Source organism: Sminthopsis crassicaudata, chromosome X (assembly GCF_048593235.1).
Source record: "Sminthopsis crassicaudata isolate SCR6 chromosome X, ASM4859323v1, whole genome shotgun sequence".
NCBI classification, from domain to species: Eukaryota; Metazoa; Chordata; class Mammalia; order Dasyuromorphia; family Dasyuridae; genus Sminthopsis; species Sminthopsis crassicaudata.
The window spans coordinates 51664697-51677656 of record NC_133623.1 but is presented as its reverse complement, the minus strand read 5'-3'; the positions used below and the strand labels follow the sequence as shown (position 1 = coordinate 51677656).

The window sequence follows — 12960 nt, the reverse complement described above, 5'->3', positions numbered from 1 at the left end:
GAAACAAAAGACTTAGAGGTGATCAGAGAACAAAAGAGACAATAGATAAACATTCATTCAAGAACCTGAAGCAGGAAGCAATCCCAGTGCAGGAGGAGTTTACACTCCAATGGGAGAGACAGTTTGCAAACAAACAAAAATAAAGCAAGCAGTCTAAGTACAGGATAAAAAGGAAATAATTAATAGGGGGGAAGGCCCTGAGATTAAGAGGGAGTGGGTGGAAAAGGCTTCCAGCAAAAGATGAACAGTGACAACAATGGAAAAGGAAAAGGCTCAATAGGGAGCAACAGAATGCTGGGTAATTATAATGAAAAAGTTAGGCCACAAAGAAGAATAGAGGAAAAGGCCTAGATCTGAACAGAGAAGAGGCACCATGGGAGTAGAACAGAGCCCAGATTCTGAAACTGTCGTTCAGGACCCCACATGGGGTCTCACAAGTGAATCTGGAGTTCACAAAATTATGATTTATTGTGAGTAAATGTTTGATTTCTATACCTATACATACAAATTTCCCTAGCCAAAAGGGGTTGAAAGTAGAAAAAGTTTAAGAAGCCCTGGGTAGGAATATTACCCTGAGGCACAGCAGGTGCTAGGCTGATCAGCTAGGTACTTTCTCCCTTTAAGGAGACAAAGGATGGCTAGTAGAGTCAAGTAGATGAGGAAGGAGCTACAGAAAAATGAAAATACTATCAAAAGGAATAAATAAAAATGAAACATTCATTCTTGTGAAAAACTTGTGGGTTCTTGTGATCTAATTGTACACATGAAAAATGATATTTGTGAGAGTTTTGTTTTCAATAACTTGGAAAAGTAACTCATAAAAAGGCCCCATGGGATCATTATACACTTCAACAACAATACTGTATGAGGATGTATTCTGATGGAAGTGGATATCTTCAACATAGAGAAGAGCTAATCCAATTCCAATTGATCAGTGATGGACAGAATCAGCTACACCCAGAAAAGGAACACTGGGAAATGAGTGTAAACTGAGAGCATTGTTTTTTTTTGTTTTTTTTTTTTTGCTTGTTTTGTTTTGTTTCTCTTCCCAGATTATTTTTACCTTTCGAATACAATCCTTCCTTTGCAACAACAACAAAATTCGGTTCTGCATATATATATATTGTACCTAAGATATACTATAAGATATTTAATATGTATGGGAAGGCCTGCCATCTAGGGGAGGGGGTGGAGGGAAGGAGGGGAAAAACTCGGAACAGAAGGGAGTACAAGGAATAATTTTGTAAAAAAAAAAAAAAAAAAAAAAAAAAAAAAAAAAAAAAAAGATTACCTATGCATATGTACTGTCAAAGAAAATGTTATAATTATAAAAATGAATTTTAAAAAAAAAAAGGCCCCATGGGGATAATGGATAATGGGCCATTCAGAGGAGGCAAGAAGACTTGAATTAAATCCCACCTCAGACACATCGCTGGCCAGGTGACCCTAGAGAAGTCACCCCTCACAAACTCCCAAACAGCCCCAGGAGACTAAACCCTCTGAAGAACAGGTGTAGACCAGTATTGGTAGGAGGTGCATCTTAAAAAGAGAGGCCCTCCCAGGAATATGGCCACTGGGGGGCAGATTTATTTGTTATACAAATAATACAGTTCATATGAGCTAGTCATTTCTGAAACTTTCCAGTAAGGAAGAAAAAGCAATAAGAAAGAGAATCAGGAATCCTGGGTTCTAATCCAAAGGCCAAGGGAGAACTAGAAGCTCCACAGGCTCCAACTCCTCATAAACCTTTGGTGAGGGGGGAAAATGCAATTTTCCAATTTCATAATACTGAAAATTACCTCATTCTCCAGGCAAGAATATAAACATCCACTCAGGAACTTTGATGAAAAGAAAAAGAAAGCCTTAATCCAACAAAGCACTTTGACTCCAGAAGCTTTTGCTAACATTTCAGAAGAATCTGCAAACCCCCTGTTGATTTAATTTATATGCTAATTAAATTCTAGATCTGGGAGAAGAGACCAAGTTTCCTTTAATTAACTTGGATTCTCTTTCCAAACTTTTTTTTTTTAAACCTACCAGGTAAACTTTGTCCCCCAAAGTATGAAGGTATTAAAACAAGCCATACATTGGGGAATGGCATGGGACCCATAGGAGGAATTCAGAAAAAGACAAGAAAAAGAAAAGAGGAAATGAACTCTTGGAGGAGACTTAACTGTCTGTATCTCAGGTGTTAAAGGAAGACAAGGACATGTGTAAAACTATAAAGGACTGACAGAAAAAACAAAGAGAATGGCAAAAAGTTTTTATTTTTTAAGAGGAAAAACCCCTGCCTTACTGTGGCACAGTAAACTTTTAAATTTTATCTGGAGATATTTCAAATGGGTCGTCATCATGTTCAAAAGCATGGGTCTTTTAAAATTCTTTTTCTTCTCTTTTTTTCTTTTCTAGCCTGCACTTCTAAGCCTCAGTTTCCCCATCTATGAAATGGGGGTTAAACATGTTTAACCTATATTGGATTATTTGCTATGCAGGGGAGGGGGATAAAGGGAAGGGAGGGAGAAAAAATTGGAACATAAGATATCGCAAAGGTGAATGTCGAAAACGATCTTTGCTTGCATTTGGAAAATGAAGAGAGATTATTAAGGAATAAAAAAAAAAAAAGAAATCTAGCAATGCAATGGCAAATCCACAATTATTCTAAGGAAGCGCTTTGTAAAGCTTAAAATTCTGCAGATACAGGAATAATTGGGTTCTTCCGGACATTTCCGTTCCTGAAAACGGCGTCTCTTATTAGAGACAACTTCAAGTTCAAGTGAACAACTTCACCAACTGAGAAAAAGAAGTCCAGAACTAAGAGGAGGAGCTCGCCCCAAACCTGTGATGGGCCCAAAGGGAAATCCGAAGTGTCCCAAGTGCGGCCTCCTTCCCCACAAGTTCAGAGCCAGTCTATTTACTCTTGCTTTTCACACTGTTGCAAGTTCACTTTTCGGGCTCATGAATTCCGAACAGGGAACAAATAAGAGAGGGGAAGAACCAGAAAAAGCAGACTATAAAAAACCTCAAGTCCAACAGCCTAGAGTCACTAGAAAGAGAACATAGAACCTAACCTGGCTCAGCCAGTTTCTTCATAAATAGGAGCTAATAAAATCATCTACTTCTCTCTGTCTCTCTGTCTCTCTGTCTGTCTCTCTGTTTGTCTCTCTCTCTCTCTCTCTCTCTCTCTCTCTCTCTCTCTCTCTCTCTCTCTCTCTCTCTCTCAGACAAAGACGAGAGTGGAAAACCTTAAAGTGCTATGGAAATGTGCGCTAGTATTATTGTTATTATTCAAACAGTTCTACAAAGATACTCCCTGAGGGCAGAAGATAAATAGGTCATTAAATTTCCCTCAGCTTCAGAAAGAGGCTAATAACAGCTTCCCCTTTCCTGGGAAGTAAAGAGGACCGGGAGAAATCAAATGTGAGCAAAGTCTTGGACCAATCTAAAAGAAAGTGACGAGTACCGGGGAGGGTCTCAGTTTTAAAGCTTTTCAATGGAAAACTAAGCCTTGGGGGAGATCCTGGTAGCCCTTGCAGTGGTTTGTCCTTCGCTCCCCAAGGGGTCCATGACATCAGGGAGGGATGCCGGGATATGCAAGTGAGGGAGGCTGGGCAAGGTCACCCGGCCTCCCTTTCCCTTCCTGAGCCATCGGGGACCAGTGGTCTGATAGAGATCTGGAAGACTGGAGGTGGCCCAGATGCAATGGGAGGAGACCTTGGCCTTAGGGAACGAAAATTCTTAACAGGTCTCATTTTTGCCTGAGGGCAACGTCCAATTGCGGCAGGGAATGCTGCTGTGGGATCTGAAAGTAGAGGAAGATTATTATACTGTAAGAAACAAGAGACCTTAGAGGAGAGCAGAGAACAAGAGACAATCGATAAGCATTCATTAAAACACCAAGAACCTAACTTAAACTGGGGACAAGAGGCAAGAAGCAGTCCCAGTGCAGCATTATCAATAAAGTTTATTGTTTTATTTTTATTCAGGCAGCTACTAGTAGGAGAACACAACATAGAAGTAGGAAAACCCGAATTTCAATCTGTGGGACAGACCCTGGGCAACAGCTTAACTTCCCTACCCCAGTTTCTCCATCTGTCAAATGAGGATTATAACAGCACCTACTTCATAGGGTAGTTGTGTGGATCAAAAGACTTATCATCTTGTAAATTGTTTTGTAAACTTTATTATTTTCCGTAATCTCATTAGCATGGATACTCAAATCACAACCCCTACATAATTTAGTAGAGACTAAGGTTTTCGAGAATTACTGCACCCATAAAATTCCTCCCCTGAGGTCAACCTTATTCATTGGTCCTCTTTCCACAATTAGCTATTCTGCTCCTAAAACAGGTGCAAAAAACATAGTCCATCACAGTCTCCACCTCAAAGTCTGGGAAGGCCCAGCCTATACAGTACAAGTGTTTGTAGAAGTCTGCCTCTTCCAGTGCCCTAGTCCTCGTCCTAGTCCTTGTTCCTCCATAAATCCTCCACAGGAGGTCCATTTCTGGCTATTCAAGTGGGGGGCATTTTGGCCCCACCTCCCTTTCCCATTATTCATCTAGTATCTAGTGCACATTGTGACATTTCTTGTGCACAAGTCATCACTATTAAAATACTTCATACACATACTGTCTCAAAAGTTTAATTGCAGTTTAAAGCTTTTTTAAAAAATAGTTTAAAAGTACACTGAGACTTTTTGGAACACCCTGCATAAGAGGAATAGAAGTGTTATAAAACATTTACAGTTTACAAAATCTGTTCTGCTTTTTAGAAAGATCAAAGCACTGACTATAAGGATTAAGTATCATGCTATTGCACAATTTAGGAGCTTTAAAGTGTTATCTGCCATGTGAAAATCAAAACAGTCCAAAAGGGCATCATTCCAAGGGAAAAGGAGATACCTACTCCTTAATGTGGATCAGAGAATAGGATTTTCAGGAGTTTGTTGTCGTTTGTTTATTTGTTTGCTTGTTTTTTTTTTTTTCTTTAAGTTTTATTTCCCTTTTGATCGATTTTTCTTGCCCAGCATAACGACTATGGAAGTAGGTTTAGAAGAATAGCACGTGTTTGACCTATAGCAAGACAGCTTTCTGTCTTGGGGATGGGGGAGCGGGGAGGGAGAAAGAGTGAGAGAAGGCACAAGAGGTGTATGTAAAGGTGAATGTTAAAACCATCTCTGCATGTTTTGTAAACTTTATTATTTTGTGTAATCTCATTAGCATGAATACTCAAATCACAACCCCTACATAATGTGGTATAGACTATGGTTTTCGAATTATGGCACCCATAAAAGATAAAATAAATAAGAGAGATACAATGCTCTTTAAGAGTTTTTATTTGTGGGGCAGCTAGGTGGCGCAGTGGATGGAGCATCAGCCTTGAATTCAGGAGGACCCAAGTTCAAATCTGGCTGTGTGATCATGGGCAAGTCACTTAACCCCAACCTCAGGGAGGGGAAAAAAAAAAAAAAAAAGTTTTTATTAAAAAAAAAAAAAAAAAAAACTGGTTAAGCTGCTGTTTGTAGGTAACTCTGGACTTTTATTAGAGTCATTTGAGGATTTTCAAGGGTCATGTGGCAAAGGAACTCAAAATTTCATTCAACGACCCCCCCCTTTTTTTTTTTTACGTTTTGACTTTCACCTTCCACCAGGAAAATCTTGCCAAGGTTCTTTTGAGAAAATGAAAAACCTGCTGATTTTAAGTCTCTCATACGAGGAAAAGTTGGAAGTGATGGAAGGGCCATTGTGGCGTGGCCCAGGCCGGAGGGAAGTCATCCATGACCCTATAAGGCTTGCCATTTGGTCGTCCGGCATCACTATCCCGTCACAACCCCACTATCACGTCAGGACCCGAGCCAGGCCACCTGAGGGCCTGTTAATGACCCTACATAGTCAAAACGCAACTTGAGCATGCCTTAAAAGGGAAAATGTCCATATAGGGCCACGGCTACCCCAAAAAGCGATTTTGCACGTCAGCATCTCAGTTTTTCCCGTAATGTCTCGGATGGGGGAAACTTCGAGGTCTGCTTGCGAATCGCGACTCGGGGGTTCCGCGCCCCAAGGTGGAGGCACAGAACCATCGATTCGAAAGGGCGAGCGTCAGAGCAGGGCAGCCGAGGGCGCTCGGCCCCCAAAGCTTCTAGTTTAAAGGGGGGAAATCCACTGCGTGGGTCGAGGGGCCCGCTCAGGCTTTTGGAAAGAACGGGTCAAGCCAGCAGCCGAGAAGGCCCAGTCCCGCAGGAGCATCCCCCACCCCCCCGCCCCAGGAGGGACTAGAGCGAGGGGGGAGGGGGAATCGGGGGACCGCTGTCCAGGGTGGCCCGCCTGGGCGAGGGGGTGGGGGGGTGGGGACTGCCAGGGATGGAGAGGGTTCTCTTCGCCCCCTTCCCCAAGGCCCCGCTAGTTAACGAGAGACTCGCTGGAGCATTTGCTATCCTAGGCAGAAGGACCCAAAGTAAGCTCTCTTCCCAAGCCTTCGCCAAGTGTGGGACCCCTTGAGGGCTCGGCCCCCGCGCCCCTGCCCAGGCGCCCCCCCCTTCCCCGGCCCTCTCCTTGCTCCTCCCCTTCTCCCCGCCTCCTCGCCTCAGGGCCCATGCCGCCGGCTCCGACGGTGGGCGCGGAGGGGGTCACCCCTGCAGGCAAGGGCGCCGAGGCTGGAGAAGCGACGATACGCGAATGCCGCCCGTGTCCCTGCCAGCCCACCCCACCCCCCACCCCGACACCGCGACGCGCTTAGCCTACCTCGTCTTCCCCGCAGTCGCTGGGGGCCGATCTCAGATCCCAAGACGAGGACGGCGCCGACTCCTCCTCCTCTCTGGCCCCGAGGCCGAGCTGCAGCGACTCCATGGACACGGCGGCTGCGGCGGGGAGGCCGCCGACTCGGGACTCGGAGCTCAGGCCGGGCTCGGGAACCTGTGCCAGAGAAGCGGCTAGCTGAGAACCCCCTCGGCGGAGAAGGGAGCAAGGAGCACCAAGCCGCCGCCCCCTTCTCCTTCCCGGTCCTCCTACGTCACGCCTTCCCCCCTCCCCTTCCCGCCCCCCGGGGCCCCCTCCTAGAACCCCCCACAACAATCGCGAGACTCCCCCCTCCCAACAGGGCTGGAGCGTTGTCCCACGAGGGTTGGGGGTGGGTGGGGCGGAGAAGCTCGCTTCCCCAAACCCTCCCACCCCCCCACCTCCCCCCTAGCGAACCCTCTGGACCACCCGTAGATGGGGAGAAAAGGGAGGGAGAAGATGGGGAGAAGGGAGGGGGAAGATGGGGAGAAGGGAGGGGGAAGATGGGGAGAAGGGAGGGGGAAGATGGGGAGAAGGGAGGGGGAAGATGGGGAGAAGGGAGGGGGAGCCAAAAACCAAGGTCCAGCTGCTGCTTCTTTTTTTTTAAGTTATTTTGTAACCTCCTAGGGCTCTTAGTTCCTAGCTTAGAAAATTCCCCGAGCAAAGCCCCACTGAGGCCTTTAGGCCCAGACCAGGGGTGGAGTCTCTGGTCCCCCCCAAACCCGAGAAACTCCCTGGCCCTTTCTTCCCTCCTAGAACCTGTGGGTTCCCACCTTCTAATCTCGTTCCTTCCTTTTTACAAGTGGGGAAACAAAGCAAGGAGAGGCAGACAAATTGGCAACGGTGGCCATACAGCAGGAGGGGAAGGAGAGTCACTTAAGATCCCAAAGGGGAAGCTCGGCACTTTGCATTCTTCCTGCCACTATGGAGACTGACACAGTGACATGGCCAGGCTCCCGAAGACCTTCACGTCCCACTGCTAACCCAAAGCTTCATTTGGAACCCGGTGTATAATAAGTGTTTAATAAAGACTTCTTGACTTAACTTGAATTCCTGTGGTTCCCCCCCCCCATTTTCTTTCCATCCTGCAGAGTTTAAATTATCCAGCAGTCATTTTTAAAGGTTTAAAAGTAAGCAGTGTCCCCCCCAAAAAAAATAAAAAAAAAAAAGAAAAAGACCTCCAGATTGAAAAGTTAAGAGAAATTAATTAGTTTCACCCTGGGGATTTTGCCAGTCTCCAGTGAAGTGTGCTTTCTAATCCAGTCTATCAACCATTTATTAAGCCCTTGGTATGGAGAAGGTAAGGTGGCAATGTGGACCAAAATTTAGCTCTGGAATGAATGGAATGAGAGGACTTGGACTGAAATGTCCACACCTGTGATTTGGGACAAGTCCCTTTACCTCCCTGGGTCTCCTCTACTACTAATAGGTCTGAACTAAGTGGCTTGTGAGGTCCTCCCCAGCTCTGATTCTATGCTTCAGGCACTTTGGGATGGGGGCAGGATGAGGAGAGAAATACCTTTTCCCCCACCCTCCCCTATAAAAATACCTCCACAACCTGGCAAATGCCTGAAATGGCTAGATCAGAGAGTTTCATGGCTTTCACTAAAGACTATAAATCACATCAGAAAACATAACTAGCCAAAGAATGGAGAAGCTTTTAATTATTAGAATACATGAGCAAGAGTCCCATTTCTTCAGGGAAGTTTTGACTGGAAAAAAGGACTTGAAAAACATGGGCCGCTGGGAGTGGTATCCAACAGGAAGGGGAGACTCAAAGATCACAGCTTCAATTCCTCCATGTCCTGAATTCTCTCTCCAAAATCCTTAACTAAGGGATTATCAGAAGTGGGAACTGCTTGAGCATCCGGGTTTACAAGCTTTGGCTGGGAAATCAGAAGTGTTTGACTCCAGGTTCTGCTATTGGCTTGTATGACCTTAGGACAAGTTCAAGGGCCTCAGTCCCCCACTTGGAAAAAGAAGAGCCCTTTCCAGCTCTCAGTTCTTTGATCCCACAAACACACTCCTTTTTCTTTTCTCTGCAAAGGTGCCCAGTAAAAGATGCCTTGGTTGATCAGTTGCCTAATGGCGGGCTGGTCCCTTCTCCCCCTTCTCTGCCCTTACAACCCTAAAAATGTATGGGAGCAGCTGGAAGGACAGTGTTTGCTTATTACTCTTTTGCAAACAGTCTATGCAAAGAGCTGTTGGCCAGTTAGTGGCAACAGCTGCTATTGACATAGCCTGGCCGGATACCATGTACAGATCCACCTAAAAGCCTGTACTCAAGAAATCAGCCCTTTCAAAGTGGTCACCGACCCATCGCATTGTGTACAGAAAGCAGCTTTTGCTCAGAATGTCCACCCCAGAAATGCTCACTTATTTACAATGTTCCTTTTGCTAGTTTCTTTATTTCCTCTAATGTTGACGAAACAAAGCAAGCAGACCTTTACAAGTAGCCTGAAGTATTAATAAGTCAAGGTTATGGGATCATAGATCTAGAGCCACCCACCTTATCAATGGGGAAATTGTTATCCAGAGTGTCAGTTACTAACTGCACAGTCAGAATTAGAACTCTGGGCCTCTGATTCCGATTCTGGCACTGGTCTTCTGAAAAATTGTTCTGTCTAAACAAACTGTGATCAGACTTCTCAGTCTTGTTTCCTTGATACCTTTTTTGGTGCACGCCTCTCTAAAATAATATTTGCAAAGAGCTTAGTGTTTCCTGGGAAGGAAGAGCAGGTACTCTATAAATACTTATCCCCTTTCCCTCCCCCTTCCTCCCTCTTCCATGCTGGGTCTTTGCCCATAATTCAACTTCAAAAAACCAATTCAGCAAAAGCAACTGACATTCACTATTTGTGACATATGCGACATTCCCAAATCCCCAACCTCTGTGATAAAAGAAATGAAATGTTTTGTCTGTGTCTCTTCTCGGGGACAGAGACATAATTGTATCATGCAGCCTCATTTCTTTGTCTTCTATTTACACCAGGGCCTAATTTGATCCTGCATCAATTCATAGAAACCTTCCCAGATTTCTCTAAGCCCATTATATTTCGAAAACAGTTGTAGCAGTCAGCTTTCCAGGTTCAGTTTGGTTTGGTTTAATCACACACAGAAAGGGATAGCTGCTTTCAAATATCTAAAAGCGTCACTGAGAAGAGGGAGGTGTGAGTTCTCTCTCACTAAAAAGCAGAAGCAGGATGGTCATTTACCAAGGATGCTACAGAGGGTTGAATTAAACAGGTGATGTCTCTTCTAGCTCTGATATTCTGGGATGCTTTGGCTTATTCCAGGGTATGGGGTGTTGTTTAGAAACTAACAGAGACCTTTAAAGGGCTACAGGTACTATCTAATACTCACCTAAGATGCCCATCATTACTATCTGACAGTTTGAATATGGCCCTTGCCCTTTTCTCCAATCTGGTACTCTGACAGACACACTGTGAGCTAAAAAACCGACTTGGGGCTTCTGTTGCCAGGGTCTTAAAACCCCACTAGGGTCTTAATCAACAAAAAGTCAGCTTTCTCTCCCCTGACTTTCCAGTAAATAGCTTCTTCAAAATCCTGAGGAGTTGCCCCAAAACTTGGTATAATAAAGAAAAGTTAATGAAACCTAGGAATGATTAAGCCAACAGCCAAACGAGTGGGATGGAATATTATGAAGTGGGAAAAGACAAATATGAGGAATTCAGAGAACATACAGCATCTATCAACTGGCACTGGCACTTCCATATCCATAATACAAAGCAATAAAATCACCCCTAGCCTGGAGGACTTTCCATTTGAATTCAGGGGAGACAATATGAACATATATTAATAGATTACAGACAAAAATTAAATCTATACAAAGCATTTGGGGGCCACTAGCACTTGGAAGGGCTCAGGAAAGTTCTAGGGGCAAAGGGGGATGTGCAGGAGCATGATTTCTATGCTTATTTTAAATGAAAACATCATTAAAAAAGAAAGTGAACCTGAAGTAATGGGGGGGGGGAATCAAAACAAGGCCCTAAAGAATGGAGAGTGAAATCTGAAATCATTAGAGCAGGGGAGGGAGTCACAAATACAATATCCATATCAGATATTTTGATTTTATTGATTTTATTGTTGGCCACAAAGGAGGGCTTGATCTGGAAATAAAAGACCTCAACAAATTTTATATTTAAAAAATCACAAGGCAAATTGCTTTGAATTGGGGAGTGGAAACTACTGTCTCTCTTGTCAGGCTTTCTACTGGCCCACAGGCCCATCAACAATGGAAGCATTGATGCTGGAAGGAAAAGAAGGAGAGATTTGAAAAGAAAAAGCGCCAATTTTTAACTCCGATGAACTACAACTATCAAACTCTCAAATCTTAGCTCGAGCCCAATTACCTAATAAGGAAATTCCTATCATAAAGGCCTGCTTACCTCACCAGGAAAATTCACATCATAAAGGCCTGCTTACCTCACCAGGTCTCTGTGAGGTCAGCACCCCAGACAGTATATAAGTAGGTGCCCGGCCTAGCACTGGCACTGCTGTGTTGCTTTAAAATATTTCGTGATGCTGGTGTATAATAAGGTAAGTTTAGTTCTCTCTTTACTAGAAAGAGAGGTAGAATAGATAGGGAAAAAAAAAAAAAAAAAACTACAACACCTAGTTAGTTTAGATACGATAAATAGAGAGTTTAGCGATAGATAGAGACAAAAACAGAGTCACAGACATTAGAAACTTTCAACAACTTAATACAATTTACTACAACTACACCGTACTACAACTTTACTACACCGTACTTCACCTTACTACATCATACTACACCGTACTTCAACTTACTACCCCGTACTTCATCTTACTACAACGTACTACACCGTACTACAACTTGCTACAAATTTCTACAAATTTCTACAAATTTCTACAAATTTCTATTTTTCTACACCGACACAGAAGATCTATAACATCTACATCTACATCGACATCAACATCGACATCTATATCATAATGATCTATATTTCTACAAAAACCCTCGTTGGTCTTCAAGATCTTTAAGAACTTAATAGTAGTCTTAATTCATCTTAAAAACGAAAAATTCTGCTTTCGCTTTAACTTAAAATTGCCAGATCTGTAATTTGATATTAAGTAAAACAAGACTCTTTCCAGGTCATAGCTAGTGGTTAAGAAGGGTTTTCTTTTCTTCTTTTTTTTTTAGGACAGGGCCAAAAACCCTGTAGCATGGCGCGCCTGACGTGAACCAAAGGCTCCAGTCTCTGGGAGGTGAAGGGCCATCTCCAGCTCGACCTCACCATGAGAGCCAAGTGGAGAAAAAAGCGAATGCGTCGTCTTAAGCGTAAGAGGAGAAGAATGAGGCAAAGGTCTAAGTAACTTCACACAGCAGCAGCGACGCATAGGAATAGCAGACCCCCCCTTAATGAGTCGCAACATCAAATGTCATGTCGGTTAGGGTAAGAGAAGAACCTCTAGAATCATCTGTAAGAACTTGTAGAATCATCTCTCCTCATCTAAGCCAAGATCTTTAACGTAAGTGTTCCATCTGATAGTCATCTTTGCCATCAGATTCCTACAGCACCAATTTAAAGATTGTAAGACGGACATCAAGTTCATTCGACTAAGTTAATATTGATAAGCCCTACCATAAGACAGATCAGCAAATGTCGGTTTCTTGGTAGCTGAGCACGGCTAAGTAATGAACTAATAAATTGTCTCCTCTGCAAACAAAATGTGGTGTCTTGTGGCCTTTATTTTTTAAAGCGGATGAATCCAAAGCTTTTAGGACTCAGGGATGGGGGTGGGGGAGGACAGAGGGGGTGGAGACAGTGGGGGGTGGGGAGAGGGGTGGAGACGGGGGGGGGGTGGGAACAACGGGGGAGAAGAACAATGGGGGGTGGGACAATGGGGTGGGAAGAGTGGGAAGTGGGCTCACTGGGGAGACACTGGGGGGTGGGGAGAGTGGGAGGTGGGCTCACTGGGGGAGACACTGGGGGGTGGGGAGAATGGGAGGTGGGCTCATTGGATGAGACACTGGGGGGTGGGGAGAGTGGGAGGTGGGCTCACTGGGGGAGACACTGGGGGGTGGGGAGAATGGGAGGTGGGCTCATTGGATGAGACACTGGGGGGTGGGGAGAGTGGGAGGTGGGCGCACTGGGGGGGGTGGGGAGAATGGGAGGTGGGCGCACTGGGGGAGACACTGGGGGGA

At 44.5% G+C, this 12960-nt stretch overlaps 1 protein-coding gene and 2 long non-coding RNA genes across 5 annotated transcripts in view; 2 read left to right on the top strand and 1 right to left on the bottom strand.

Moving 5' to 3' along the window:
* Positions 1 to 6867, bottom strand: part of SMARCA1 (SNF2 related chromatin remodeling ATPase 1) — a 118575-nt gene extending 111708 nt beyond the window's left edge. For all 3 annotated transcript variants that reach the window (XM_074277582.1, XM_074277581.1, XM_074277583.1), the window contains exon 1: positions 6738 to 6867. In XM_074277582.1, coding sequence (XP_074133683.1) covers positions 6738 to 6842 — 105 coding nt within the window. In that variant the 5' untranslated portion in view covers positions 6843 to 6867. The remainder of the gene's footprint in view (positions 1 to 6737) is intronic.
* Positions 6335 to 7909, top strand: LOC141548582 (uncharacterized). Its single transcript, XR_012484005.1, has 3 exons — positions 6335 to 6450; positions 6754 to 6994; positions 7574 to 7909. It is a non-coding gene; the product is annotated as an uncharacterized LOC141548582 (long non-coding RNA).
* A 3334-nt stretch (positions 7910 to 11243) lies between these two features.
* Positions 11244 to 12484, top strand: LOC141548581 (uncharacterized). The gene is made up of 2 exons (XR_012484004.1): positions 11244 to 11330; positions 11956 to 12484. It is a non-coding gene; the product is annotated as an uncharacterized LOC141548581 (long non-coding RNA).
* The last annotated feature ends 476 nt before the right edge of the window (positions 12485 to 12960 follow it).